This window comes from Ornithodoros turicata, chromosome 9 (assembly GCF_037126465.1).
Source record: "Ornithodoros turicata isolate Travis chromosome 9, ASM3712646v1, whole genome shotgun sequence".
NCBI classification, from domain to species: Eukaryota; Metazoa; Arthropoda; class Arachnida; order Ixodida; family Argasidae; genus Ornithodoros; species Ornithodoros turicata.
The window spans coordinates 43,928,513-43,956,359 of record NC_088209.1 but is presented as its reverse complement, the minus strand read 5'-3'; the positions used below and the strand labels follow the sequence as shown (position 1 = coordinate 43,956,359).

The 27,847-nt window shown below is 43.1% G+C and overlaps 2 protein-coding genes across 4 annotated transcripts; one reads left to right on the top strand and one right to left on the bottom strand.

Moving 5' to 3' along the window:
• The first annotated feature begins 589 nt into the window (after positions 1 to 589).
• Positions 590 to 26,158, top strand: LOC135369054 (gamma-aminobutyric acid type B receptor subunit 1-like). Of its 3 annotated transcripts, none has more exons than XM_064602685.1 (19): positions 590 to 1,426; positions 2,030 to 2,229; positions 11,793 to 12,022; positions 12,116 to 12,250; positions 12,982 to 13,152; positions 13,839 to 13,940; positions 14,153 to 14,218; positions 14,521 to 14,712; positions 14,965 to 15,219; positions 15,839 to 15,902; positions 15,972 to 16,049; positions 17,157 to 17,307; positions 17,873 to 18,005; positions 18,303 to 18,410; positions 19,645 to 19,864; positions 20,365 to 20,492; positions 21,506 to 21,634; positions 22,949 to 23,086; positions 23,617 to 26,158. In XM_064602685.1, exons 1-19 carry the CDS (start codon positions 864 to 866, stop codon positions 23,866 to 23,868), a joined length of 3,315 nt encoding a protein of 1,104 aa, XP_064458755.1. In that variant the 5' UTR covers positions 590 to 863; the 3' UTR covers positions 23,869 to 26,158. The 3 variants fall into 3 exon arrangements, with proteins under 3 accessions (XP_064458755.1, XP_064458756.1, XP_064458757.1); XM_064602686.1 differs by having other exon boundaries at positions 593 to 1,426; positions 19,660 to 19,864; XM_064602687.1 differs by lacking the exons at positions 590 to 1,426; positions 2,030 to 2,229 and having other exon boundaries at positions 11,356 to 12,022; positions 19,660 to 19,864.
• On the bottom strand, positions 7,064 to 11,960 carry LOC135369055 (box C/D snoRNA protein 1-like). Its single transcript, XM_064602688.1, has 7 exons — positions 11,251 to 11,960; positions 10,991 to 11,163; positions 9,312 to 9,409; positions 8,877 to 9,052; positions 7,862 to 8,014; positions 7,241 to 7,365; positions 7,064 to 7,168 (listed from the first exon to the last, which is right to left on the bottom strand). The coding sequence occupies exons 1-7, from the start codon at positions 11,265 to 11,267 to the stop codon at positions 7,083 to 7,085; spliced, it is 828 nt and encodes a 275-aa protein (XP_064458758.1). The 5' UTR covers positions 11,268 to 11,960; the 3' UTR covers positions 7,064 to 7,082.
• Positions 26,159 to 27,847: the final 1,689 nt, after the last annotated feature.

Here is a 27,847-nt window from a genome sequence, read left to right as displayed (position 1 = left end):
CACAGCTGGGTATGCCTTCGGCCACGGGCATGCTTATCTTTTTCGGTCATCCGCAAATACCTTTCGCTATTCTCTCATTCCGCGTTGGCACCGCGAAGTATGGCTTTGAGCGGTGGACAGATTAGTTTTGGGCCGTCGTCAACGGGTTTGCCGAGTTGATCATCTTGCTGGTCATATTTAGAAACAACCACTCTGTGCAGGTTTTCCGGCAGGCTTTTACTCTCCATCTTTAGTTACACTCATGTGGCAGATGTAGTTTACTCCTTTGCGTAAATTTTGAAAGCTGAACACAAAAATTCTAGCCGAAAAACATTGGAAAATGAGAAAGAAAAATGCTACCCAACCTTTTTAAGCTTCCGAGACCCCGGAACGGCACAGTTCCCATTGAAGCTCTCCTCTTTTTACACCTCTGTGCATCGCCACTGCCTTGTTATCTCCGGCACGTCGTCTAATCAGCTCCAAATGGATGACATGGCACGGTGGATGAGGTGGCACGAAATTGCATGAGGCGGCCACAAGCGGTTATCTCCCATAGTGGCAGGACGCAATTCCTTTGTGTATCGGTAGATAATAGAGAGTGTTCGCAAACCGCTGATAACGTGGTTTCCGAAGTAGTACCGTACCTACCGCACCCAACATTCCGAATCTGATTGGTTCCACTGTGACGTTATCAACGGTACGTCTACTAACACTATCTAATACTCGCTCAGAAACGTGCAAGGACAGATAAATAAGATGACGCTTCAACTATCATGGGACGGACCCAGCCAGCCTCGTGCCACAAAGCGCACAAACGCCACCTGGCCTCATTCTTTTTGCGATACCCACCAAGGGTGGCTTTTTAGCCATTTCACTACCTAGCGATGTCAGCGGAAGAAACAACGGCCCTCCTTCGGGACCAGACACAAGTCTATGCTGAAGGCTGGGCAGAACGGTTGATAGTACAGAGTCGCCGGCTTTACGGCAGACGACGGCAGGATGCTTTCTGCCAATCCTCGAGTGAAGATGAATCGGCAGAAATCCACCGAGACGCGCAACAACGGCCATGTAAAGCTTCCAGCGTCGAGAAACTGACCACCGACTTGTTTTACATAACCGAAAGTGACAGTGGAAGACCAGACCCGCTAGCGGGAGATTTTGAGCCGAACAGGAGGAGCGTGCCGTTGTCTCTCGTGTTTTCGTCGCTGTACGCCGTAGTGTTGTTTCAGTTGTACCTGTATGTTTCGTGGTGGATCGCTTTTCGCGAGGGGAACAGCATAAAAGCCTGGCTGACGCTAACCATAGCGCATGCGTCCAGTGTGCCGTTATATGCGGTAGCCGTGTGCTCTGTAGCTGGTAGACGGACGGATTCATGTTGCATCGCTGTGGCCAAAGCGTTGACCTTCACTCTAGTGTCGCCGTTCTTCAACATCGTGCCTCTGCTGCAGTAAGTCGGACCTTTTTTCTTTTTTTGAGTTTGGATTAGCTAGAGTGCATGGTGCTAAAGCCTGCTGATTTGTTGTGGTTCATCATGATGTTTGACCGCGCCATCGAGTCAATGTCAGCATCTACAGGACACGAGGTGTGCGTAGGTTATCGTTGGTAAACAATGGGCGCATGGAGATGACATGGTCGTCGCTGAACTGACCTCTGGAGGAATTTGTGTGGAACGCTTGATTATTATGGATTACGATGCATCATGCATAATTTCATCCAGGCGCCGCTAGACATGGACCGAGAGGCGACAAATGCCTAAAATGGTCCTTTAGATAACCAGTTCCACATTCACCTTTCTTTTGATGACCGCCCTCGGTTGTTCTGGTTTACCGATCTTAAGGTTGCGGGTTCGAACCGTGCCGAGCAACTTTGTGACATGGCATGTGTTGCTAAGGGGCCGAGATTTCAGCGCGGCTGAGCAAATTTAGTGCACGAACCGGTCTATGCCGTCGCTTATGGTCATCGCTGTCTCTCGAAGTAAAACGCTGACTTTAATTGCGGCGTCCAGTTGGTGGGTACCTGAACAGCTGGGCTAAATTTGTTTGACTTTTAGGTTGGTGCTTCGACTGAAGGATTCTGCGCAGATGTACAGGACATCTGGCAGGGTAGGAGAAAGCGCACGCTTAAAACCGACTGACATCGCAGTCTTCAGCAACCTCATGTGGTTCGTCACTCTGAGTTGCGTTCCGCAGACAGTGTTCCAGATATCGGAAGTGCTCAAGTTGCATTTACAAGAACAACAGTGGCATTCAGGCGAGTAGAGACACTGACTTCCTACAAGCAAGGTGTCATCGACAACTGAGGGTTTTTACTGTCGTGCACTCTTCATGCTTTATCTACTTTTTCACGAAGATCGCAGGATGCAGAGCTCTACTATCGCTTGAGGGCGCGTGGCATTCATTTTTGTTCTTCACGCCTTTTTCACGTAACGACCAACGACAGGCGAGACACAAAGTAATCGAGGTCTATTACTTTGACGAGGATAGGGTTCCTAGTCTTTAAAGGGACAGTCGCACCCAGAAAACCATCAATAAAACTGACACCACTATGTCATCGGCCGACAATCTACTTGGCTAATGTTTTTGTCGGAAAAGAACTATATTAAATACGCGAATTCTAAAGATCTGTAAATCTGCCCTTTGTCGTCGTTCTTTCGCAAGAGCTCATTTTATTAGATGAGAAAATAAGAATGGTGCATTATTCGTTGCAAAACACGACGCTGCGGAAAAAGAGAGAGAGAGCGAGTCTCCTCAGTATGCCTCCTCTCGCTCCTTCGCACGTAGGATGTCAGCCAATCGCCGCAGATGATTTGAAGCACACTTTCGGTGGCTGTCCATGCGGTTGATGGCGAAACACAGTCCTGATTGGCCATGAAAGATGAAAGTCACTGAAAAGGTTAGCCAGCTGTAGGACTCGAACCCACATCTTCTGGATTACCGGTCCAGGGCTCTACCAATTGAGCTAAGCTAACACCATTTTAATTGTACGTCACGTTGGCTTCCTCTTCCGTTTGGTTTCGGTTTTCGCTCACTCCCACGTGATCATACCTTCTCGACTTTTTCATTTTATTATTATTATTGGTGGTGGTTGGTAAAATATTATTATTATTATTGAAATACCCTACAGCGCAGATAGGTATTGGAGTGAGAGTAGGGGTGACGGTGGCACATACACATAGCGAAAGAAATACGTAGAAAAAGCACATAAAAGTTCACAAAAGATTATAGTCACAAATTAAATACAGTACGAATGATATAACTAGGCCAAAAACATTACTGAATATTCCATTACAATTGATGACGAGAACGCGGATTTTTCTGCACGACGCAAGACACTTTTGCTCTTGGTTTAGTACCGATAAGAGCATTCTATGGTGCATACAGGGTGTCCCAGAAAACGTGTCATTGAATTATTATAAAAAAACTACGCCACCTAGAATCATGCGGTCAACAGCATTTGTTCTTATTAGGTTTTTGCCACCTCCTAATGTGAATGTCATGTACTCCAAGTTTAATTATGTAAATATTTGCGAACTGAACTCGGAAATTTGCAAAGTAAAGGTCACTTTTTTACCCCACCAATATGAAGAGCGTGCCGAATTCACTCAAATTCATTCACAGTGATATTCACGAGCTATCCCATCGGAAAAAATAGGCGACTATCATGCTTTTCGGAGCACCGGACCATAGCGCGCGATGACTTTTTGAACGCAATCGCTCTCAGTGCGACGAAAGGAGGTTCCGAAGCCAGCCAACAGAGTGATAGTAGAAAAAGTAACAGTTCCTAAAATTGGGAGAGGGAAAGCATTATCCCAGCGAAAGTCGCACGTGATAAGCCGTGCCTATTTTATCTCTTTCTGCGATGTCGGGGAGGGCTGGGTTTCCAACCTCCTTTCGTCGGACTGACAAAGATTGCGCTGAAAAATTCATCGTGCGCTATTCTGTGCGACCTCCGTAGAGCATGATGTTCGGCTCTTTTTTCCGATGGGATAGCTCCTAAATATCCCTGTCAATTATCATTAATTTGACTAAATTAGACACGCTCTTCACATTGGTGGGGTAAAAAAGTGACTTTACAAGGCAAATTTTCGACTTAAGCTCGCAAAAATTTACATAATTAAACTTACGTTACACGACATTCACATGAGGAGGTGGCAAAAACCCAGTAAGAACAAATGCCATTGACCACATGACTCTAGGTGGTGTAGTTTTTTTTTATATAATTCAATGACACGTTTTCTGGGACACCCTGTATAAATGCATGTTTTGCACGTTGCGGCATACAGTATGTCGCATGAAAGTGCATGAATAGTTTATTTTTAATAATCATGAATTTTATAATTTTTAGGTGCGAGACTTTACTTCTTTTTCCACGGGTGATTTTGCCGGTTTCAGAACAGAGTATTCGGTCGTCTTTCGCCAAAAATTCGTCAGAATCGAATATTTTCCATGTTTCGGTGGGGTGCGCAGCCGATGGACCGTACTTTACCGTCTCCACTAAACCGCTACGAAATAAGCCTGAGCATTGACAACAGACACTCGTGAACCAGCTAGCCTGCGTTTGCGCCATTTTATGAATTGCGGGCGTAAAGCCTTCAGCTCCGTGATATACAGGGTTTGTTTTTTATTTGTTAGATTTTTTAATAATCTAGCGAGGCAAAATAAATGCCATTTTTGGTGTTGCGTTATATGACCAGGCGAACATTCTCTCGAAGAAAACATGTAACAACAAGGTGACAAATGACATAAAATTAATTAATTCTAATTAAGGGATTTCGCACACAAGCGAGATAATAACAGAACTGGAGATATTCTTCGTTGAAAGCGACCCAGGTGAGAGGGCCACGTGCTTTGGAGCGATGGAGCTGATTGGTGCAGGAGCTAATCTGCCCTTTTAGGGCATTTGGGTTATGAATAAACGAAATTAAATGAAATCTATGGGTCAGATAGGGACCACCCAGATAAGGCGACCCATTCCTGTGCTAAAAAAATGCATATGTTCTCATTTTGGCTCATTTGCATAGCGAAGTTCAGCGATGGATATTTCGCGCGTTTAAGGGTTTTTTAAACATAGAATATCTCCCGTTCTATTATCTCGCTTGTGCGCGAAATCCCCTAATTAAAGAGTTGATGAATTTTAGGTAATTAGGCATCTTGTAGTTGCAGACTTTCTTTGAGAGAATGTTCGCCTGGCCATATAACTCAACTGCAAAAACGGCTTCTATTTTGCTGCGCTACTTTTTCAACAACAAAAAAAAAAAACAAATTAAGAAAAACGCCCTGTCTATCTGGGTGCAAGTATTCTTTGTTGTGTGCTTTATTAGACCGGGCATTTTCTTATAAGTTTTCTTTTTAGGTGCGTTGCTTTCGTACAAGAGCAGCGAAAGACATTGCATATATTGATGACTTTTACTGCATATTTCTTAGCTTTTCAGTTCCATGTATTATCGCATATTCAGCCACACTCCATTGATGACTGACACCAGTACACAACAAAGTAATCAAGGAACACTTGTGTGAGCCAGAACAGGCTCTAAAGAAAATTTTTAAACATAGAAGGGTGGTATCAGACTGCGCAGCTCACGGTGCATGAGCGCAAGCGCTACTCAAGCTCGCTCTTGCTCACTTCACCAAATTTGAGCATCATTTCAGCTCACCCATGCTTATGCTCAATCATGCTCGTGAGTAAACTTTGCTCACGCTCATCTCGTTTGCTCATTCACGCTCGCGAGCAAGTTTTGCTCGCGCTTATATTCTCGTCTTCTGACTCATGCTAGCTCGTCCCCTGCTCAGCCCTCCTCCGCATTTGCTCGCTCGTGGTCAGCTCATTCGCCACATTGAGCGTGAGTGAGTGTTACTGAGCCAACACCCTGCCATTTCTTTTTTGCAGATGTACCGCGTAAGCTGTTCATTGCCTGCATCTCCATCCTACTCACATCTTACAGCTGTGTGCAGTTCAGCAACCTGAAAGAAAACTCTCCACCACGGGTGTCCAAGCGTGCCCTCGAGCACCTCTCCTGGTTGCTACTCCTAACAGCACGTGTGCTACCTTGCTCCACTGTACTTACCAAGACACCCCATCTCGGTTACATATTCTTCATTATATTTCTCCTTCATGCTTTCTTGTACATCTTTTACAAAGTCTCTTGCAGAGAGAACGTGTTCTGTAGCCCATTGTGCGTCGTGACCCAGGCGGCCGTTTCCATGTTCTTTCTTAGAGGCGGGAGTACAGACAACCAGCGTATGTGGCGGCTCATTGCGTTTCTCGCATTGCAGGAGGCGGAGAATGTCGTGTTCATACTGGTTCCCTTCTGGGACGATGGGCTCCCCGTCTGCGACATCGCAACATACTATAGCGGTGTGCTTTGTATTGGCCTGTGCGTACACTTTGGTGCGTTTGTGGCGGGATCCCTCGGACTTGCACTTGCGTGCCATCTAAAACACCCGGGAACGTGTATCGAGGTTTGAACACAGTTCCATATATGTAAAAAAAAAAAAAAAGGATTGGACTTGAATGCATGCATTGTATGTTTTAATTTTCCAGTACGTATCATCTATTTCTGGTTTTATGACATATTTTATCTTTTAGTGGAGGCTGTGACTATTTCTTTTTATGTACAACACACTTTATGTGAAACAGTTCGTGGAGGTGATGATGTGCTACAAACATGCACATGATAGATATGAGTGTGCTTGTCCACAAAAACCAGTGATCACATACCCATCAATCGCATATGTGCTGCTGTTCATAAAGGTTTTATACATCATTCTTGATATGATTCTGATCCATGATTCTGATTCATGATTTGGAACAGTAGAGCAGCAGTACGGATGATATCTATCAATAATAACGGAGTAGTAAAAATGTCCTTTTACGCTGGTTACGCAAAAGAAACCTCACCAACAGCAACTGTTTAGTGTCAGTGTTACTAAGTCAACTAAACACTAGTTTGGCATGTAACTTGACTCAAACAGACTGTCATGCAGAACAAGGGCTTCGTGCAATTTTGTGCAAAGATGTGGTTACATTTAATGAAGCAGCCTCTGTTTTATATCGAAAAAAAAGAAAAGAAAAGAAAATCAACTGATTATCTGAAATGTCAATTTTTATTCCTCACCGCTACTGTCACTTGACACATTTGGATTGCTGCTAAAGAACGATGGCAAACCCGTAACTTCCTGCTTTTCAACATCTGAAAATGTGTTACAATGTTATATGTGGGTCCCTACAACCAGAGACCAGGAATACAACAGGTACTGCTCACCGTTTCCGACTATCTTGTAGCTAGAGACATGGTCTCTGGGTACTACTACGAAGGTAGGGTACTCTAAAATAGCTTTTCCTTTCAAGTTGTCCTCCACTGTGGCAGAGATGTCCAGCTGGTAGTAGCTACGATACAAAAAGAACATCACCCAAAATGTGTCACATCGGAGGAACAGATATGGCTGCTGTAAGAAGTACAAAGACAATTTTGCATAAACTGTAAGCATGCCTTACTTGCCAGTAACACCTACAGTAGTCTAAGAATTAGTCTAAACAAACTAGTAATAGTCTAAAGTTGAACCTCTGTATGCAATAAGGGGATATGTCGACTTTTCCCCTTTTTAGTGTATTTGCTGCAATGAAATCTACATGCCAGCATGCACCTGCCAATGAAAATTTAGGACCTTATTGCGATTTGTTGGCCCGCTACTGCATGGTAAAAAGCGGGAAATGCATGTGCGTCAATGGGGCGGACAATCATATCGGGCCCCTCTTCTCGGTTTGGGATTTTTCGACTTATCCTGTTATTGCATACAGAGGTTCAATTGTTATCCAATACATCTAATAGTAATAAACAACTATTTACACCAGTGTATAATGCCTAAAAAAATATGGCGCAAACCTGGCATGCTTCCCTTCGACGGCCATGAGCACACAGGTTGCCTTGGAGCCACCTGCCTGGTACATCGCCAATTTGGGTCGCAGGTCAGCGCTGCAGGTATCTGTGTTCAGATGCCTGTCTAAGCACTCTCCTAATGTGTCTGTTTCCGGTATCCTACATGCAGAAAATGAAAAGCATCAAGTAGGATTCATTCCCATTCTGAACGCATCCCATGTGTGTCGACTTAAATGAACAGTCTTAATTCATTGGTTTATTTATTGCTTTAAGACAGCCTGATTATTTTCAAACTAAACTGAAATTTTATTCTTCAGTATTACACGTACACAGTCAGGGAGGTTCCATTCCCAACAATGGATAGCTCTAGACTAATCCGGGCCCAGATCTTCCACTTGTCGTTATCCGAGAGTTAAATGTATCACTTTGCCACGTGATTCGCAACAAGCTCTCTCAAATCGCAACGTTCATTCGAAGAATCTGTCTACCTGAACTGTTTTCACGTGCCATCGCACCAACTTTTAAAAAGACTCTAACGCTTGCTATGTGCAAGTTCAAGATTAGGGCCCTGGGGTGATACATGCCATAGTACTCTGGATGCTGAGGTGCAAATACATTTTCCGAAGCCATTCGTAGTGGCCCACGGTTCTTTCTGGGTACAACAAATTCTAGTTAGAGCTAATGTTTACCTAAGCACTCGCTTCATTCTCTTAGTTTTACGCTTGTGTTCTTCAGCCCTAAGTAGATGTTACCTTAATCAGTAGTATTCTGCAAACAGATGTCCGTGATAACTTTACTACGTGATGACGAAGCTAACTACCAAAATTTTGGTTCGTGCAGGTGCTCAGACCACCACATACTACCATGTTAGTACCTACTCTATTTGTGCTTTGATTCTGCTTTTTTAAGTTTTACTGAAAGAATTGCTTTGTTTGTGTGTGTCGTCTGTTCTCGTAATCCCTAGTCTCAGGGTTTTACAGTTACCCTGGCTTTCTTCCAAGGTCGTCGTCGTCTGTCTCACCTTTTGTCGTGAACCTTGACTTTTGCGTCTACAAACTCCCACACAATGTGCCAGTAGGTGCATTTTTCTTTGATGTCATACCAGCTGGTATTCTCTCTCCTCTTTGTGAAACATTTTGGTAGGAATTTCAACTGGATCCCTTTCTGCCTCGATGCTGTTTGTAGCTTATGGAGGTGCTGCAACAGCGAGGAGATTAAATTACTCAACTTCTCATATGTGTATCACATGACCCAACTGAAAGCCATAGAAATTTGTAAGCAGAGAGGCAAAGGATCTGTGAGGAAATTGTGCCTAGTGTTCAAGTTCAGAAACAGTTGACTACATTTTGTCTTTGCTGAAAGAACTAGTATAGACCATAGAATGCAGTGTTCATTATATCAGCTCCATACGACGAATCGGATAACCCTTATACATCGCTATAACTGCTAACCTTACCCCAGGTAAAAAGCCTCGTCGTGCAGCTACACCCAGAGTTGACCCACTCCTGTGTGCAGTGTCGACAACTCTCGTTGATTCTTCGAGGAACCTGTAGTCTAGGAACGGGGCAAGAAATAGATTCAGTAGGCTAGAACAGCTTGACACGAACTCGCAGGTAGAGCCAGTGATGGGCAAAGGAACCAAAATTTTACTTAAAGGGGCAGCTCAACGAACATTCTCCACCTATTATGCTCCATGAAAGAACGTGGCTCACAATATCCAAATATGAAATTCTTTTGCCTCTAGCGAGCATCTTTACCACGAAACAATGCCATTCAAAGAGCATAATCCGTGTCAGTCTCTCTTTCATCCTTGGTACGAGGTCACGTCACAACGTTCCAACATATAGCAATGCCCCACTCCAGGCGCGGAAGTAGGGGAGACTTCGCTCTCCTAGCCAATGACGGACCACGCACCAGTTGCGGGAACATCGTCGTGACCTCGCGGAGCAATACAGCGCTGAAAACATAGTGCGCGCATGAAACAGAATATTGGACGCTTTTGGTATGGTTTGAACTGGCTCTCATGGATTTGACAAGTGGGAATATGTTTACAACTGACCTCACTTCTCGATATTACAACAAAATTGTGTCTCTCATTCTGAATGGTTGCGCGGCATGATGACTCGTTGCTATGCCTCGTTGCAATGACTCGTTGCCACAGGGCGGGGCATGAGGGCGAAAGAGTGCATCGAATATTCGGTCGGTTTGGAGCCATTACTTAGTTTCTTGCTATGCAACAATTTTTTTAATGCGTTCACAGTCTGCAACGTATCACGACGCATTCAAAAAGAGTGCACCTCCTACACCCGTTTATTGCCCCCCTTTAAATGTAAAGTAAATGCAAAGTACCTCGCATCACTTGAAGTACAGTTACAATATGCTTACAATAAAATACAGGAAACAGTACGTGTACTGTACTTGCCAAGTACGTTGCAACTGAGTTAGGGCAGTAATCAATGCAAGTTGGTGCATCTTGAAGAAGGGAAAACTTGCAATGTATGTGCAAGCTAAAAAAAGGACTGTGCATGTTGACTATGACTCTGTAGTGTGTGTTTCATCTCTCCGTTAGTCCAGCTTTTTTTCTTTTTAGTCCCATGTTTTCCCTCTTCTACTCTGCAACGTTAGTCTGCACAGCGCCACATGCCACCGTTTGGTGGTAACAAAATTTGATAAAGTGCTGATGTTTTGATTGGCTGAATGACAATGTAAGCATTCCTTTTTTTTTTTTTTTGCATTGTTAGTTCTAAAGCCCAGCTACCCATGAATATGAACTGTAACATATGGTAATATTTCAGTTCACAGCCATTCAGGCAACCGGTTGTGCATTGGAAAGTATTATTTCCTGATTTATTCATCCTTGCATATCTTGGTATACTATAAGAAAGGAGGGCAGCAATCTACGTATTTTCTTGTACAAAAATACTTCTTCTATAAGCAAAACTTTGTCTTTGTATTTCCACTCGAGTACTTGAACGGAAAGTACTAGACAAAAGTACTCGTGCACAGAACGAAGTACACAATTGGAAATGTATTAAAGTAAAGTACAAGTACTCAGAAATGTACTTAACGCGTCTGCCTATCACGGGTAAAGCAATCGCAGTCCATTGATAGTTATCCGCAATGATAAGAACGTACCGCTAAGTAGGTCCAGATCCGTGAAATCAGACAGTGGGACGTACGCTGTTTTATCTCGAATTCCGTCGCATTCTTGGTTCCTCTTGTGGAGCTTCACGCAGGGTAGTGAACACGATCGTGTGGAGCAGCGAGGACAACAATACTTGGGCTCCTTTCCACACTGAAAGCACTTTCTGCAAAATACGATACAAAACTGTTGCACAGCTTGCATATTTTATGAAATTCCTGAAATTGTAAACAAAAAGCACGTGTAACATCACCTGTCAGAAGCCGCCATGTTTATTTTTTTTTTATCTGCGTCGGAGTCGGAAATGACGTGTTGAAGACGTAAAGAGCTACCCTTTACCTCTAGTAGCTACCCTTCGGGTAACAACAATGCAAAGCTAAATTCAAATTAACGTTACGTACACTTTCTTTAAATTGGTTACTTAATGCCGAAAATCTTCCTTTCCCAATTGTCTTGCAGCAGAAGAGCAGGTTGCCTAGCAACGGTTACGCACATGCTCCCTGGAATATCCGTTCTTGCGGATCCGGCCTTGAGTGGTCTTGTGCGCGTTTATTTTCTGCTCGTAATGTGGAACTGCTGAAGCTACGCCTCGAACTTATTGCACCGCATCTTCGCCTTGTTTTCCAAGCAGTGTAGTTGCACACTGTGAGGACGATGTGAAAGTATGTGCCTTGTGTTGCCTGCAGATGGAAAGCGTATCGGGCCGAACGGTACCACCACCACCATAACGGATCGATAGCAGAGTGTATACGATGAAGAACTACGACCTGTTCGTTACCCTTGTCTTTCATATAGTGCTACTCCAAGGAGCTTACACACTACAACCGATCGAGGATGAAAAGAAAGCAGACGGCAAAGACTTGAAAAACTTGCACATAGCTGCCGTGTTTCCGATGAAAGGCCACGGAGGTTGGCTAGGGGGTCAAGGATGCTTGCCTGCCGCACTCATGGCTTTGGAAGATGTAAACGACAGAAAGGATCTGCTGATTGGTTACAGGCTACAAATAGATTGGCGAGACAGTCAGGTAGGTGCGTTTGCGTGCATCGTAAATAATACTAACCCTTGACATTCAGCGCGTTGGTTGTCAGAGGCCGGGGATTTTTTGTATTTTCTGCAGTGCAACCCTGGGCTTGCTGCGACTGTGATGTACGATCTGCTATATAACCCGCCGCAAAAACTGATGCTGCTTGGCGGCTGCAGCATCGTCTGTTCCACAGTGGCGGAGGCTGCAAAAATGTGGAACTTAGTCGTCGTGAGTACACGACTTTATTCCAGTGTTCCTTAGTTCTTGTGTACGAAGAGAGAACAGAAAATATGGCTCGTTTCAAGAGAGAAGACATAAGTCTTTCGGTGTATAATTCTAGTTCGCAAAATGCTTCTCCTGCCGGTAACATATGGATTCAGCTTACTATTTCATTTTTTGCAAATGCACGATGTCTGCATGGTTACTTATGTAATTGATGTAATATCGAGTTATGCTGTATTATAATACACATACTCATGAAAATGTTTAAGGAGAAATATACTCCTGCTGTTGGAGGAATTGAAACCCCAAGATCTACCAAGAATGAGGCACCTCAGCTCAATTTTAATGAGTGATGAGTCGTCATGTGACGAGGCATGGCTGAGTGGATAAAAGCATCTGCTTATTGCTGGTAGCTCTGAGGTGATGGGTTCAAATCCCTGGGTTTTCTGTCTGTCACACTTTCCAGACAGATGTCGGCAAAGTTCCCCCTGAAGTTGGCCCAGGACGCATACTAAACCCTCTCTCTATCCGTCCATGTCTGCCACAGTTGCCTTGTGGCACTGACGCAGAATGAAAAAAAATCATCAGGCACTTGCTATATTACATGATTGAGCGAGCCACAAAATGCACACACGTGAAATACAGATTTTATAGATGCGCGTTCTATTATATAAATGATCTAATGTGAGAACTCTAACATGTATGCTATACCATAAGGTATACCATTTTCTTTGCAGATATCCTATGGATCCAGCTCGCCAGCATTGTCGAACCGCAACCGCTTTCCAACGTTCTTCCGCACTCATCCCTCAGCGACAATACACAATCCGACAAGAATCAAACTGTTCCAAAAATTTTCATGGACAAGAATCGCAATTATTCAGGAAGCTGAAGAAGTTTTCATTTCCGTGAGTCACAATGTAGTCAACACTACAAAATGTGCGAGATAAGATGTACAATTTTGTGCACATTTTCCACGATGTCCACATACTTCTCAAAGGCCCAAATCGACAAAAGGTTCCAGAAACATGTGTAACATTTATCCTTGGACTCTCTCGGCTATGCTTACAGCCACTAGCTTTCTATGATTCCACGAAATTTTGCTGAATTGGCCACGTCTCGCAGAACCTGTTGTTTTCCTCAGGATCGTGTTTTTTGCGGAATATTCGATAAGACTACAGAATTATGTAAAGACGTCAATCAATCCGCAACATTTTTGCACTTTAAACGCGATCGGTCGTGACTACATTTGCCTGCCGCTACTGGTACTGTTGGAACTTAGTACTACATGGCTGAAAGTGTCTCGCCAAAAGAAAATTTAATGGCAGGAGCTCCCGGAGAAGAGTTGTCAGAGGTGAGCCTAATTTTCTTTGCACACCTACGATAGGCTGGAAAAGTGTGCGGGCCAAGTCAGCGATGTGTAAGCGATCTTTGGAAAATGCTGCGACATATTTTGCTCGTTTTCTCTCGCCCTCAGAATCTTGCGGATTTGTAAATCCTACCTTTGCGGAAATTTTAATTTTCCACCGCAGAAAGCCTTGGGGCTTTAGCTATGATAGTCTTGCTTTACATTAAATATCTTATGTAATTGCAGACAGGCGAAGACTTGGAAGCAAAATGTAAAGAAGCGGGCATCGAAATAGTGACACGGCAAAGTTTCCTGACTGATCCAACAGACGCTGTAAAGAATTTGGTGGTATGTGACATATCTAATATATTGTCTGATTTTGAGACACCATACCCTTAACCTTGTGAATAGGTTTGTTTCATCTGCTTTCTCACAAATATGGCAGGTGCTTTTATATGTTTCTAATGCAGATCTTGCAAATGTGGTAAAGATATGTGCTAACTTGAAAAACATTAACTTTGACAAGTTAGTTGGTGGATGTTCTGCTTTCTTTTCTACAGAGGCAGGATGCTCGGATCATTGTTGGCATGTTCTATGTGGCTGCAGCACGGAGGGTGTTTTGTGAGGTAAGGAAACTCGCATATACTGTAGTTTATTGATTATCATCGTGTTTGGATAATTATGTGTGCAACTATATATTTAGATATTAGTGTGCAATAAATTGCATATTTGTAAATGTGCCAGATTCATGGTACTTCAGCAAGTTGGTGTTGCTGTTGTGAAAGTATACTTTTTGCAAGTAGTCATACCATTTGTCATGAGACATGAAAAGTAATCTGACTAAAGGAGCAAAAAGTGCGAGTCATTCTTGTGTTCTGTTTCAATAGCGTATTTTCGTGCAGAATTCTTAAAGCAGCTCATGTCATAGGCATACAAGCAAAACGTTTACGGAAAGCAAAAAGTGTGGTTTCTGATTGGATGGTACGAAGACGGATGGTATGCCGTGCCGGACAAGGGCCATAACTGTACAACTGAGCAAATGAAGGAAGCCTTGGAAGGACACTTCACGACCGAGGCACTTATGCTAAACCAAGGACATCAGGAAACTATTTCAGGCATGGTAAGAATATATTCGTGCTTCTCAGCGTTCTCTCTGGAGTGTTTGTCGAGAGAAATGTTGTATCGTATATTGCGGTATATCACCACGTATTCGGTATGGCACTAGTCCCAGTTACCTGGAACAAGGGCGACTCAGCATCCTTGAAAACTGTCCATCGGCTGTTGAGAAACTCGTATGTCGCCAAAGTTGAGGGTACATAAAATTATACGGGTAAATAACGGTACTTAAAATCCTGCAAAAACTTGATCGCAGAGCTCCCAGCAGTTCTTGGAACGGTACGAAGGTGAACTGGCCAAGCGCAATGGAGCAAACGGTTACAAGCCCGAGGGTCATCAAGAAGCGCCTCTGGCCTACGATGCCATATGGGCCATTGCCCTAGCTCTCAACAAGACCATCAACACACTGAAGGAATATTCGTTAAGTCTCGAGGACTTCACGTATACCAACAAGAGGATCGCCGATGAGATATGGTCAGCGATGAATGCGACGCAGTTCCTCGGTGTGTCTGTAAGTGATGGCAGAATTCTTCTCGCGCAACTCTGTGAAACATATGGTTGTATAGAGGTAAACTTTATGGTTGTCATGTTTCTGACGTGCCTTGTGATGGTCATATTTTTGTAACGGCACGTTTTATGCTTTAACTTCAGCGGTTAAACTTTGGGAGACCTCATTACCTGACGGTGTGTACTAGAGAACTACTTTCGGTGATATAGCTATTGCTATGGGCACTTTAACGTCACCCACCCCAAGAGTCACAAGGGACGCATTTCTATGGTTAGGACTCGCCAATTCTCATCACATTTGGCTTTGTTGTGGTTCACAGGTCCCAAGCAGTTAATCACCTCTGGTGGGAGAATGCAAAATGTATCTAAGTGATATACCAGGGCTAGCAGTTTTTAAACAGTATTTGGCACATAAATAGCTCTAGCTCAAAAGCGAAATGTGTTTTAGCTGTTTTATGATGCAAAGGTCTTTATCACTCGAAGCAAGGCAGGAGTCTGACGGTTAAAAGTCTTTGTTAAAAATCTTTGTCATCCTGTACTTTGTTCTTGCATTATGATCTTTTGGTGAGCTGTAATTCCTGTTAATATGGTTAATGCTTAATGTTGTTAATACTGTTTTTAAGGGCCTGGTCGCATTTTCGGCAAAAGGAGACCGCATGGCGTGGACCCTCATTGAACAGATGATAGGTGATGGAACAATCTTCCTTTTTCTTTTGAAATATGTGGACTTGGATTGATATTAGACATCTTTTGTAGATGGTAACTACATCAAAATAGGGTATTATGACACACAGACTGACAACTTCACTATTCTAAACCAAGAAAAGTGGGCAGGTGAGTGATCTATACACTAGAGCCTCTATATAGTAAAGATATGGATATAGTGCAGTAAACCTGCAGTCCCAATGTGTCAATAGCTGAACCTTCAACTACAGAGATAGTGAAGATACTGATATAGTGCAAGTTTTTTAGCAGTCTCACCATGTTCACTATGAAGAGGTTCTACTGTACTGATAAATATCCGTAGACATTGTATCATGTCAGCACAGTCCTGTAACTAGACACACCAGGTCCCAGATCTAGAACTTGTTTGTAACGAGCGTTATACAGCAATAAAGTTAAAATCTGGGCGGGTTGGTGATGCATATTAAAAGCGATAAAAACCCCCAGTGCGAGGGGACACAGTGGTGTGTTTGTCTGTCCTTTGGCCTTTTTATTGTCCCCTTGCACTGGGGGTTTTTATCGCTTTTAGTTATACATGTACAGTAAAACATGGATATAACAATGCTGATGGTCATTGCAAAGTTATATGATGAATGTTGCTATGTAGCTCATCCACAATACTGCCATGCTACAAAGCCTGCAGAATGTGCATTTCCTCGTGAATGATGGGAAAAGCAAGAAGCTGAAAAATTAATAGCTGTCTGTCTATGTTGTCTTATTGCTCTGTGTCCATTTTCCTATTCCGTGCTTTGTCATCCTGCTATGTAGCCATCTAGCCCAGCTGTCTATGTGGTCTTATTATTCTGTGTTTATGTTCCTATTTCAAGTTTTGTCGGCCTGCTATGTAGCCAACTAGCCCAGGAATCCAATTCTCATCTCTTCATTATTCCGTTCATTACTAATGTGTGATAAATTCACTGTGATTCATCCAGCATGAAGACCAATCGCAATGTCTACTCCTAATCACAGCCTACCAAAATGGTTTGCATGTACCATGACATGATGTTTGGAGAGCCTGCATTCTGTGAGGAAATCTTTCAAAACATTGATTGTGTGAAACGTGGTAGCACATGTAAGTGTGTCATTATCAGCCATTTTACCCAATTTGATTTTGGTGTGGCCAGTCAGGAACAGTCCCGCTGAAGTGTCAATCCTTTAATGAAATTTTCCAGGATAGTGTGTGTCCTGTGGTGACATTTGAATATGTTTCTTCTACAGATGGCAAACCTCCACAAGATCGCACTATAATAGTGAGGGTGCACAGGAAGGTGTCCCTGAGCTTATTTGCGGGAATGTGTGCTGTGGCATTCATAGGAATTGTGTGGGCAGTGGGTCTGCTCATATTCAACTGGATCTTTAGACACTCCAGGTATGATCCCACGTCAATGTCAGTGTGACACGTTACACATCTGTAAAATTGGCTTTTGCCCCCTTTTCTTTCCACGGAGATTCCAACGATGCGCAGTGTGGTTAAAACTACCATTACTGAATACGACACGTGTATCGAGCACGAAGGACAGACAGATGAAATTGTGTTTTCTGAGAAATCACATTATCCAGAAAATAGCACTTTTCAAGAAAGGGACTAGAAACAGGGCACTAGTGAGCGAAGGCAACGTTGCTCGACAAAAAGGAACTCACAAGGAACCAGTTAAGTTACTGCGTAGAAAATGTAACACAGTTACTAACTCAGTTACCAGTTATTAAAATGAACTTTAAGTTCCAAAGTTACTTTGGAAAAGTAATGAGTTCCTTTCAGGCTACTCTCTACGTAATATACAGTAAACCCTCGTTATATCGAAGTCGACGGGACCGCAAAAAATTCCATATAAGCGGTATTTCCATTGAGGTTTCACTCTACACCTGCTATCGTGCTCATCTCATTAGAACTGTGAACAATCATCTCATTGCGAGTATTTGCTAATTTTGTGTAGGTACATCCAGCTGTCCCATCCGATGTGCAACAATATCATGCTCATTGGAATCATTCTCTGCCTAGTGTGTGTGTGCCTACTTGGCCTTGATGGCCAATTTGTCAGCAAGGACAGGTACGCCCAGGTTTGTCAGGTACGTTTTTTTCTCATTTTCGCGAATGACCGTTATTTCCCATTTCTGTACTTACTTCTGCGGGGAACACCGGCATTTATGTCATGTTTGAGCAGCCACATGATATTTCTGACATTCCTCGTCTTTTCTTCAGACATTTTTTCTGACATTGTTTTCTTACCGCCATACTTCCATAAATTACCTCAATTTCCCACGCAGAAAGCGCGTTAATTTTTTTCAGTGTTCGTGAGGCCATATGATACTTGTTCTGGATTGGCTTGACTCACTAATGCGAGGTTATTTCCTCCATGCTTCCAGGCTCGATCGTGGTCTCTTGCCATAGGATTCACATTGTCGTTCGGAGCCATGTTTTCCAAGATATGGAGAGTGCACAGACTGACGACAAAATCAAAGTCCGAAAGCAAAGTAAGGGATTCGTATGGACCGAGCCGACAAGGAAGGATTGGAATGGTTATAGTTCATGTTGCATCGATTGAAACCTTTAATGTATCGAACAATTTCAGAATTTGAAATTTCCTCCTTTTGATTTGCCATATTTTTTTTTTCCATTTCATTTTGTAGTTGTTGTGTAGATCACGGTGGATTTGTACGAGAGGGTCTGTTTACCAGTCACCTTTGCAGGAGCAATTTCAGGCATGACTATGTCCACTAAGAGAACCACGTTGCTAACAAAGTAACAGGAACATGTTGCCTCGAAAAGAAGCATAACCAACTGCGACTATGCTTATACTAATGTAGCAAATCTGGTTAAATGTGAATAAAAATGTTCAGGGTGGTTGTAAGGTTAGGTGCAACAAAAATAATGGAAAACTGTCGTCAACAAAAATATACGTAACTTTTTTTAACGAGCCACGAAAATATAGCAGCTTGAAGAGCAGTACGTGGGAACGGTACATGAACGGAATAAATTATGGTGCCAGCTGTGGGTGCCGTCCTACAAATTGGTTCTTCACCAACTTCACACGATGACTGAGAATTATAGTCATTATTGCTTTCGGAACTTATTAACCATTATTTACGGTCATTCCTAATGGTTATGTATTCAATTCTTATTAATTCGTTCAATGATTATTCGTGTACACTCTTAAAACAGAACTTCACTACATAGCACGCTGATGGCCAACCATCGCAGATAATGATTGATACCGTTATCACCACTGATTTGTGGAAAGCGCGGGGCATACGCCTTTTTGAGACAATTATCGTAACTGAACTGAATCATTTCGTAAGCGAACATCTTCGACACCAGTGTGTCTGGTTGGGTAAAAAACAATGATAGTAATGTTTTGGAGCTAGTTGGGCTACTTCCTCAGGGGCGACTGTAGTGGCCACAAAAAGGCGTACGCCTCCCGTTTTGAACAAATCAGGGGAGAGAACGATGTCATTCAGGATGACAGTTGGCTAGGATCGTGCTATGTGGTCAAGTTTTAAGAGTCACGTAACCTTTGACTGTTATCGCATGAAGTTCCGAACAATATGACACTGTTTATTTGGTGCACATTTCGCAGTCTCGCTTGGGACATTCGTGTCTGATCCCCAGGTAGCTTCCCCTCTGACTGGTATTCACAAAAAGAAAAAAAAAAACAAGTTTCTGTACCCCATGGTGAGCTAATGTGTCCCCTGTGAATTGATATTTCAGGGGCTGTCGTTTCAGAAAGTGCAAAGCTGGAAGCTCTATGGAATGGTAGCAGCCATGGTGCTCATTGATGTAGTCATCCTGACAGCCTGGCAGTTGGTGGATCCCATGAAGCGAGGCCTGGAGACTTTCCCACTGGAAGACCCTGAGGTGTCCGGAGAGGACATAAAGATTGAGCCGGCCCTTGAACATTGCGAGTCTAAGAATCACGCTATTTGGTTGGGTATGTATATCTCCTCTATATACCTTCTATGTACTACTATGTTCTTGTACCTCTCTATAACTTGCTAGAAATGATGAAGGCGAGGCACGCCGTGCTCTGTAACATACGTTTTGGTTCTCCGTGAACACTGCTGCTTTTATTGTTTTGACTACCAGGCGACTGTGATGCTCAATCACTTGGAAATTTACCAAGATTGAATCGCATTCAGAGCATTACATGTAGACGACACAATGCTTCAAATTGTGTATGACCCTGTTTTACAGCTTGTGACCAGGGTTGGTTACTGGAAACTGAAACTAGAAACGTTAAATACCAAAATGCGGCATTAAACGAAAATAGAAATGGAAACCAAAATATATTTTCATTATCTTTACCAGAAACCAATACGGAAATGGAATTCATGTAACGTAATTCGTATTACGTGGACCATTATACGCGGTGGTTCTTCTCTTCTACCTGGCATGTCTTTGGGCCACGATGCATGCAGACTTTATTTCCAGGTGTCATGTACAGCTATAAGGGCCTTCTGCTCATTTTTGGCATCTTCCTCGCCTACGAAACGCGCAGCGTCAAGATAAAGCAACTCAACGACTCGAGACTGGTGGGAATGAGCATATACAACGTTGTGGTGAGCATCTGTTTCATTGCACGTGGATAGAGGTACTTAGGCACTTCAGGGATAAACTCCCATAAAAGCTTGTTTGTACCCTCCAGTTTGTCCCATCGGCATTTTAGATAAAATCCTCGAAAGCGTGGGTGAATATTAAATACCGGATGCTCCCCAGATCTCCACGCTTGCCATACCACGTTAATCTGAAATGCACTTTTCGCTCTCTCTCTCTCCCTCCCCCATTATATGTATCACCCAATTTCGTTCTGTTTTACACCACCTGATGTAAAACCCCATCGTTACCCTAAAATTTCAAACGACATAAAACCGAAACGCACGAGTGTCTCAGTATATTGGTCATAGAATGGATTATGGCTGTGACAACATATTAAATGTGTCGAGTCTCCCATACTGCGGTGGTGTTCTCTTTGTCAGTTGTCTGCATTATATGCACAACTGCCTGCCGCGTAACTTTGCATCATTTGATGTTTACTCTGGTGTGTAATTGTGCTTCTATAAATATGCTCGTACAAACCATCAAAGCAGAGGCCCTGCTTTTCTTATGCATGGACTAAATATTGATACTCTGCATCTACAGGTGTTTCACGCGTGAGATTTACACTCGATCCAAGCAGATTCGATCATTGATTGGGTGGAATGAGCTTCAGTTTGGCCCGATTACACCCGAATTAGTGAAGCAAAATACCCAAGAAGCACAATGTACTGAAAGTCGAGTGCAATGGTGGGGGACGGGTAGGTGGAAGGCCTTGAACAGACCCATGAAACTAAGGAACATTGATAAGACGCATACCATCCACCCCCGCTGCACTCGATTTTGAGTACATTGCGCTGCTTCGGTATAACCAGATATCCCCACCCTGTATGCCCCCACCGATGCTGCTGAAAAATATAACTCGAAAAGGTCGGGCCCTAACTGTGAAACATTTTCTATGTGTGGATATTTCTAATCGAGCATTCTTGTAGTAAATCTCTGTTGTGTAGCGGGGCACTCTAAGAAATTCTCATTTCAGGTACTCTGTCTAATTACTGCACCTGTGACGCTGGTCATTGGCAGTCAACAGGATGCAACATTTGCATTTGTGGCGCTGGCAATCATATTTTGCAGCTTTTTGTCGATGGCCCTAATTTTTGTTCCAAAGGTAAGCCCGCATATATATGGGAATTTATGTAGCGATTTGTTTATAATGTACCAGTAAAGGAAGGATATCCTGTGACATACATTCTTGATGCTGGTCTCGTATGCGCAGTGAATTTCTTTGCAGGAACAGCCTAGTGGCTCAGGTAGCATAAGAGTTCCTTTCTCCTCCTCATCATAATAATGTAATCAGTCATCATTGCCATCAAATGTTGGAACAATTGTATTAAAATTGAAGTGTTATTCGTAATATTCAATTAAATATGTATTGGGTACAATACTTTGCAACTCGTAATTCAAGGTGGCATTTTGCACTATACTACTCACATATTTCCTTGTTTCTGAGTTCAAGTAAAAGTAAGTTTTTGGGTCAACATCAAAATCTGAAATATGCAATTATGGAAAAATGTGTGTGTGTGTGCGCACATATTTGCTTTTCTGAGTTCCAAGTGTTGTCCGGCGACATTATCATTTGTTGCAAAGGTGGATGTACATTCCTGAAGGTGATCCTGGCTACAGCGTTTTTATGTTGTTTTTTGCTCTGCTGATGCGGTGGTGTCGAAAGCATCAAATCAAGCGCTATGGGGAAATGGAAATTAATCTTATCTGGACCAAATCAGTTTGGTAGTAAATATGAGCAGAAAGGTAGAAAGTGAATTTTATTAAAAGTCTGGGTCGTCTATGTTGTCTATAGTCAACAGAGTAGTTTTACAGTGAATGCAAAATGGTCAGACTGTAGCCCCTGGCAGTGTCATGGCCAGAGAGGCATTTTTCGCGTGTTCAAACCCCCCGCAATTGTACCTTTGGTAGTGCATTTGGGAGAGGGAAAACAACGGTGAAATCCTCTTAGCCGTGTAAAGCTCACATAGAACCAGAGAAAGGTAACAGAAATGGAAACAGTATCATACCAAAAATATGGCAGGTAACTGTAACAGAAATGGATATCGCACGCTCGGAATACCTGAAACAGAAATGGAAACGAAAATAATTTACCGTAATAATTTGGGTACTGCAGGACCCAAATCATTTAGACCGCACTTATCATTTATTTATTGATTTATTTAGACAAAATTTGTCATTTATTACTGTATCATTTTGATAAATTTATTAAATATAGCCGAATGAAGTGAACTAGAATTAACTCGGGAACTAAAACTAAAATGAACAATTAAACTGGAGCATATAAGTAAATAGAAGTATAGTTTTTATATGCTTGTGGTGATCTGTAACGGAGGCGGTAACGAAAACGAAAAAGATTCCGTTACCTTTCCCTATGTAGGACCCCTCCTGAAACATTTTACTGGCATCCGTGTTGCAGATAATAGAACTGGTCCGTCGACCGCGTGAACGTGCAGACGTCAGGAGTTTGATGGACACCATCACGAGCAAAGAGGAGGAGGAGCGACACCAGAGGCTTCTTGCCGAGAATGAGGATCTCAAGAAGCAGATTGCTGAGGTAACCCAAGGCGAACAGTACAAGAAACAGTACATGCTTGTAGAAACTTTTCCACACACAGGAATCTACAGATTTTTTGTCTGAATATTTAGGCTAGATAATTCTGCAAGTTTGCACTTTTGCAACAGTAATTCAATCCAGTTAAAGGAGCAATGAAACGACATTTAGCATTCCTTCGTCGAGCGCTTTATCGAGAGTTACCGCGCAATATATTTTTTTCACTAATGGTGCCTCATAACTGTGCAGGTTAAGTTACAAAAGCACCCTAAAAAATAGCCACAAGCTAGTTGTATGGCCATAGTTAGGCGGAGGGATTCCATTGTTCCTTCCAAAGTAATGCACTTCCTCTATGGCAGTACGTTTTCCGTGGAGGGGGAATGTGCGAATTATGCGATTAAATACGGTGTATATAGAGAAGGAAGGAGATGATGCATCCCATCTTTTTAGTAGAAGGTGTTGGCTGTGCTCTACTTTGCCCTTGACCTGACTGTGATTCAGTGATTCACAATGATTCACTCACTGTATTTCAGAAAGAAGAACAGATTCACGTGCTCAGCCAGAAGCTGCAAGAGCGGCAGCGCCTTGCAAATGCTCCGCAGAGCGGTGGGGAGCGGGTGCGCATCTCCTTGCCCCCCGCCTACGCCGATGGCCTCTTGGCCCCCAAGGACCCTGTGACCATCGACCCAATATCGGACTCGGGCTTCGTTACGGGCACCTCTCTCGGACACCGCGGTTCTCGGATTTCACACTCGGACTTTGAGTTCTCCGAATCCTACCTCTAGCGGAAGGGAGTGTCCCGCTTTTTAAAACGGCGGTTTATGACAGCGGAGTAGTACAAATGACGGGTGAACACTGCAGACTCTCATCATGGCAAGGTGTAGGAGGCCGCGGTTAATGATGTTCCCACATGTCAAGGATTTACATTAGGGATTGCTGAAAGCCCCGCTTAACTCGTGAACCAGCCAAGTGAATCCTATACTCATAATCACGAAACAACTTGAGCATTCTTTATGGGTGTTTGTTTGTAGCTTCAACCCCTAGAGAGATTTCTGGCTCCACCACACTCACCCCACACGACCAAACAAAGAAAAACCCTTTAAGCAGGCTAGTACACTCTGTGGTCCGCATTCCAGATCCCACTTCACTTAAGCGGTCACAAATTTTTCTGATGGACTCATTATTTTGCCATCTCGCCTATTAAAATGCCCGTATGTCACCCTTTACAATCTACCAATGTTTTTGCTCAAGAAAGAAAGAAAGAAAAAAAAAAAAACTACAATCATTACGCTTCTCAGTCAGATCCATCAAACTCATCATCAGGTACAGCGCAAACTCTACTGAACTTTGCAAGTTAATTGCGCGATGTCGAATACATGTCGCCGCTGTATCACGAGCGATCAGAGTAATCGCGAAATTTTACCTGCGCGCCAAGAAGTTTTTATGGGTCGTTTATCGGAGGCTTATGGATTTCTTTCGCACTCGTGTTCACATCCACTTTTAATGCGCAATTTTTGTGCGCACAGAGTATGATAATAAAGGATGGTAACTCCAGGCAAACTGCTCGCAAAAGTGCAAGGATTTCCAGGATATCCCTTGGAATCGCCGGGGACTTCGAAGGAAGTATTGACAAAATTTGGAAAATGGTGCTCAAATGCAAGGGCATTCCAGACATTTAAAGTGAGCACAGTCTGAGCGCCAGAGTGCCTGGTACCCTTTGTGCCCCCCGAGAGTCTTTATTTTTTTCGTAGCGTATTAAGAGTTTATTTACACTATTATAGTATCCCATATATTTTAAAGGGGGCAAAAATTTCTCCTATCAGAATGAAAGATGCTGTGACCTTGACACCAAGATGAAAGGAACGATGTTCAGCCGTTGCATCGCTTGCGATTTTAGTCGGGAACAAAGCAGCAGTTTAGACATTCCATCTTCTCAAGGAGTGCAACAATGCCTCCCATTGGCCTCCTCAAATGATCTCCCGCAATTACTGGGCAAATCATTTGAGGAGACCAATGGGAGGCAGCCCGCAGTCCATGAGGAGGAGGGAGGAAGGTGCAAATTCCAGTTTTATTTGCGCACAAAAGGCGCAGGTGAAGAATCCTGCGTTCTTTTTGTATTGAACATCTTTCATTCACGACAGGGCTTTCACCAAAGTGACGTGCTTTTATACTTCTTTGTACTTTCGTTTCTTCTCATAGTATTATTTACTCCTCTATATAAGCACACAATATTGACAGTATTCCGGATGAGGAAGCTGCCTTGCAGAGCTTCAACATCCTGCCACTGCTGAGAGTATGGCAGGCCACCTCTTCTATAGCAAGATAGGGCTCATTGTCATCAGTTGCCTTGCTGACATAGGAAACAATTTCAGAACCCACTAGCGCATAACAAACCTGCAACAACGCATTAAGTTTGTGTCCTGCATTGTTGCTGGTAGAGACTTGTGAGCTTTGTACATACAGTGTAGTGCAATCGTGCTGAAAGTTTGTTTCGCATATGGACCAGCTCTGGCCCCTTTATATTGTCTCATCAGTTTAGAGAACTGCCTGCACATACTTATGGAAGTGTTTGTTTTTTTGTTCACATATGCGCCACTAAATGGAAGAACTGAAGGAAGTGTGCCGCTGGAGTGGAGAGTTTTGTGTCCCTAGTCTCGAGGGGGGTTTCAGTATGCAAGGAATATGGTCCTGGCACGGTTTGTTTGTCAGTCTGTTCACTGAGTTGGTTACATGATTGTAATTCATATTTCATTACGAGCTTTATAAGAATATATTATAGTTGGAAACAGCGTAAATGCGATAGTATAAAATGTAGCCTTACAAACTAATATGGTTCTATCGAATGCAAAATGTTTTGAGCAGATTCCCTCCAGTACACATGGACCGTGTTGAGACCCAACACTATTGACCTTAGCTACCAGTCTTGCTTTTAGCCCAAGTGGCCAGCCGAGTGTCCAGCCCAATGGCACACTTCCCATAGATCTCAGAAAAACATGTTTATTGCTACATGGCCAGATGCGTGTAGGCTATGAACTCGCTTGTGTCCCCAGTGTGATTAAAGGAGTGAGATCTTGGCATGTTTTGCAGGTTCTCGGCATGAACTGTAGGAAAAACTTGAAAACGACCTGCCTGTGGTTTCAGCACCCCAAAGGGGAGCCTCCTGTTGCGGTACGGAGCTTAGGGGATAATCATGAACGAGATGCTGAAAAGTTTATTTCTCGAAAAATTTACATTTTTTATTACATCTACTTTTCTATCGTTGCGCCATTTTATTTAATGCGTCCGCGAATCTCAAGCTGCAACCATTCTCGCTGCAAAGTTGTGTCCTACATTTTTTTTCCCTCATGAACTAGTCATGACAGATAACTGCTGGGCACAGCGACTGTAGTGTCATTCAACAGAACCCAAAAGACAATGACCCGAAATTTGGTTACATATTCCTACCAATAATCAGATCATAACGCAAGAGACATCACCATGTTTTTTAGTCACCAGCCACGATCGTCTTTCATACATATTTGGAATGTGTGGCAGGAATGCAAGTGCTAGTACACAGTGGGATTGCCATACGCTTTCTCGGCTGAGGGGTACTATGGCTCCACGTGGCGTCTTTCAAAAGGAACCTCCACTGTTACATACGGGCGGTTCACATTCCACTTAAAGGTACTGTCGCATTCGTCCCGGTCGATTTAGAAACTGTAGCTCCATTTGACTCTTCATTTATCATAATGCTGAAAGTTCAACACGAATTAGTGGAGTAGTTAGTGTGAAATTTCGTGTAATGCATGGCAAGAGGAGACGGTGGATGTTGAGAGTATGCTGGAATTCCCTATCTGGAAATGTGAGAAATCATCGCACCAACAAGTCCAATCAGGGTGCACCCTTTGGCGACCAGCAAGACGCGGATATTTCTGATCGGCTTGTGGAATGTTGTTTCTGGGTTAGCACAGGACGTGCTCGTATAACCAGGAAGGCGACATGCTCACGCAAAAGTTAAATTCTGTGTACTTACAAAGGACCTTTCGCCTACTATATTGTGATGCGAATGTCAAGCAGACAAGTTCGGAGACAATCGCCTGCACTGTGCTCCCATTGGTGTGCGTGTCCTATGTCATCACGATGTTACTATCGCTGGGGCTTCCTTATGTGCAGAGGGAGCGCGAATCTTTAAAACTCGTTTATTTAATATGTAGGCTGTTTTTGGAAGAGAAACTTGGCCAAGTACACAGTGAAGGGTTTCCAAACATTACCGTATCTGTGTCGTACACGTTTCCGGATGCGACAGTTCCTTTCAGTTTGAAAATTCTTACGCAATTCCAAGATTTCTATTTGGACTTTTCTTCTCTGCAAGAGTCATTGAATTTTGTGTGGGTTAGATGAGCATAGTGTTGCATGGTGTCGCGTTCATGTAACACATAAACACCTCTGTTCCGGGGACAGTGTAAAATTCTCGTGACTCTTCACAGAATGGATCGGAACACAATGTATGTGCGTATAATCAAAGTGACGATTAGAGCCACAGTAGGACTTTTGAATAATGAAAACTGACACCGCAAATTTTTTTACTCAATTAAATGTTTACATTGGCACGGGAACATGTAGATCTGTAACGAGGACTTATTTGTGGAATTCCGAGGCTCCTGATGGAGCGACGTTTTTACTTTTCTGTGCTCTCTTCAAATTTCTTTTCATCATGTATTGCAAGAGCTAGTTGATGTCACTGTGGTGTTGACTTTGTGATCTTTTGAACAAATACCCTAGTTA

Coding starts and splice junctions, on each gene's coding strand:
- LOC135369054 (XM_064602685.1), top strand. CDS start 864: ATGTCAGCGGAAGAAACAACGGCCCTCCTTCGGGACCAGACACAAGTC. Junction 16,050..17,156: donor AAACCAAGAAAAGTGGGCAG/GTGAGTGATCTA, acceptor TTTCTTCTACAG/ATGGCAAACCTCCACAAGAT. Junction 18,411..19,644: donor AATCAAAGTCCGAAAGCAAA/GTAAGGGATTCG, acceptor TTGATATTTCAG/GGGCTGTCGTTTCAGAAAGT.
- LOC135369055 (XM_064602688.1), bottom strand. Junction 7,366..7,861: donor GTCGAAGGGAAGCATGCCAG/GTTTGCGCCATA, acceptor TTTGTATCGTAG/CTACTACCAGCTGGACATCT. Junction 7,169..7,240: donor CTACAAGATAGTCGGAAACG/GTGAGCAGTACC, acceptor ACACATTTTCAG/ATGTTGAAAAGCAGGAAGTT.